The sequence below is a fragment of the Physella acuta genome, unplaced genomic scaffold, assembly GCF_028476545.2.
Source record: "Physella acuta isolate Inbredline_101_S28 unplaced genomic scaffold, ASM2847654v3 ptg000677l, whole genome shotgun sequence".
NCBI classification, from domain to species: Eukaryota; Metazoa; Mollusca; class Gastropoda; family Physidae; genus Physella; species Physella acuta.
Genome location: NW_026732196.1, coordinates 535,744 through 537,718, shown reverse-complemented (window position 1 = coordinate 537,718; position 1,975 = coordinate 535,744). Strand labels below are relative to the sequence as shown.

Genomic DNA, 1,975 nt, shown 5'->3' with positions numbered 1-1,975 from the left:
ACACCATGAGGAAAGAGAGAGAGAGGGCGGAAGTGACGAGAGACAACTATTTATATATATGTAAGGGACATCACTCAAGATAACAATATAAATATAATACTAATACAAGAAGAGTGAGTTCCCTTGACTTCACAAGTCTCACTATATTACATCCTTTAACATGTAATGTTTAGAGAAAAAAGTAATCAGCTTTAAAACTTTCAATGAAGATAGTCGTTGATAAATGTCACAACAAAAAAATGAAACATTCTTGCACTACCTTTTCAAGCAGATATCGCTTAATGTGTCATTACATAAAAGTGTCACATTGTGACATTCCTATGATTCAAGAACCTTTATGAATTAGAATTACAGCATAAAGAGTGTGACATTAATTTATATGAAGGTAAATAAAAAAAAAAACTGTACTCAGAGATCGGTACAGAAAGACAACCTTAAACCAAAGTCATGTGAGCAAAACTTCATGTTTTTAAAGAACATCAACCACGTTTTTACTAAATATAGGCCGCAGCTTTGAAAACAGCAACTTTATGAGTGTGATGATGACATCAGGAATTACGACAACTCCAATGTTAACAACTATCAAAATGGCGCCAAATAAACCGACTGTCTCTGACGTCATTCTGTCGTCTGTTGCGGAAGTCTTGCTCCGTATGTAGGACGACAGGTCGTGAGTCTCAACGGTCAAGTTCTTTTTGATCTGGTCAATTTCTTTCTGAACGGCCATTAGAGTACTGGACATGTTGATTCTGGTCTGAGTCCTACAGGAGCAGGGACAAGATGGTTGTGATCTGGTCTTGACACAGGAGCTACCATCTTGGTCAAGTTGGTAACCTAATGGGCAGCTACAGGTGTAAGAACCTAATGTGTTGACACAAGTAATTTCACAGGTGTGAGTTCCTAAACCACATTCGTCGACATCAACACAGAGAAATCTGCTGTCGTTGTGTAACTCATAACCTTGATGGCAGCTACAGGTGTAACCACCTACAGTGTTGTTACATAACTGTGAGCAGTTGTGTGTTGTAGTTTGACACTCGTCTATGTCCTCGCAAGTCGTCATATATGCCCCAGGTTGGTACCCATCATTGCATCCACATTTATAAGAACCATCTGTATTGTAGCATTCCTGTTGACAAGGAGAACTCAGACACTCGTCTACATCAAGACAGTCCGACCCTACACTAATAAATCCATCTTTACAAGTAGCTCGACACAGCACGTTGTAATTAGAAAAAATAAATGGTATGTTCATTAACCCATTCTCTGTTAGTATAACAAAGCAGTTATTTTTCGCGATATACTCACACAAGTACATAAGACTTCCCTTCACCCAAACTGAATTTGAGATGGGCTCTAGTTTCCAAAAGTGCCCTGTTGAGTTGATCAACGTCTGCACCAGTACTTTATAGGACAAGACCGTTTGTAATAAATACTCCTGCACTTTGAAATATTCTTTGTTTGTGTCAAAGATGGCAACTCTTGATCCTACTGAGGAACACACATTTGAAGGATAGCTAAAAGATAAGCTTGATAGTTTATACGTTCTGTTGTCTATTCTGAATGATGTGAAGTCTTGTCCCTGGATTTGTGTACAACCTGTGGTTAAAAGATATAAACTTTAAAAACTCTACATGTCTGTATTTTAAATTGGACGGACTTTGTTAGTGTGAAGAGTATAACACACGCTGTTGAAAAAAAACAAGCTTTTGATGATGATGGCAAACTTAGTAGGAAATTAAGAAAAACCTTTAGTTTCCATTAAATGAAATAAAAAAAAAACTTACACCAAATGCAGAGGCTTAATTTTCTCCAGAACAAAGGAAACATGTTTTGTGATATTTGAAATCGTCTGGAACTTGATATCTATAGAGAAAAAAAATTAACATTGTCTATTTTAAAGATCTCTTTAATAGCACAAACATCTGGCGGTTTTCAACTTAGGGCCCAGGCTTAGTGCTTTGAATTTCCAATG

At 37.0% G+C, this 1,975-nt stretch overlaps 1 protein-coding gene across 1 annotated transcript; it reads right to left on the bottom strand.

Annotated features, from left to right (window-relative positions):
• Window positions 1–469: 469 nt before the first annotated feature.
• LOC131949195 (fibulin-5-like) lies at window positions 470–1,063 on the bottom strand. The gene has a single exon (XM_059310984.1). The coding sequence runs from the start codon at window positions 1,061–1,063 to the stop codon at window positions 470–472; it is 594 nt and encodes a 197-aa protein (XP_059166967.1).
• Between the last annotated feature and the right edge of the window lie 912 nt (window positions 1,064–1,975).

What these genes read in the sequence shown, in the direction of transcription:
- LOC131949195 (XM_059310984.1), bottom strand. Translation starts at nt 1,063, where the DNA reads ATGACGACTTGCGAGGACATAGACGAGTGTCAAACTACAACACACAAC.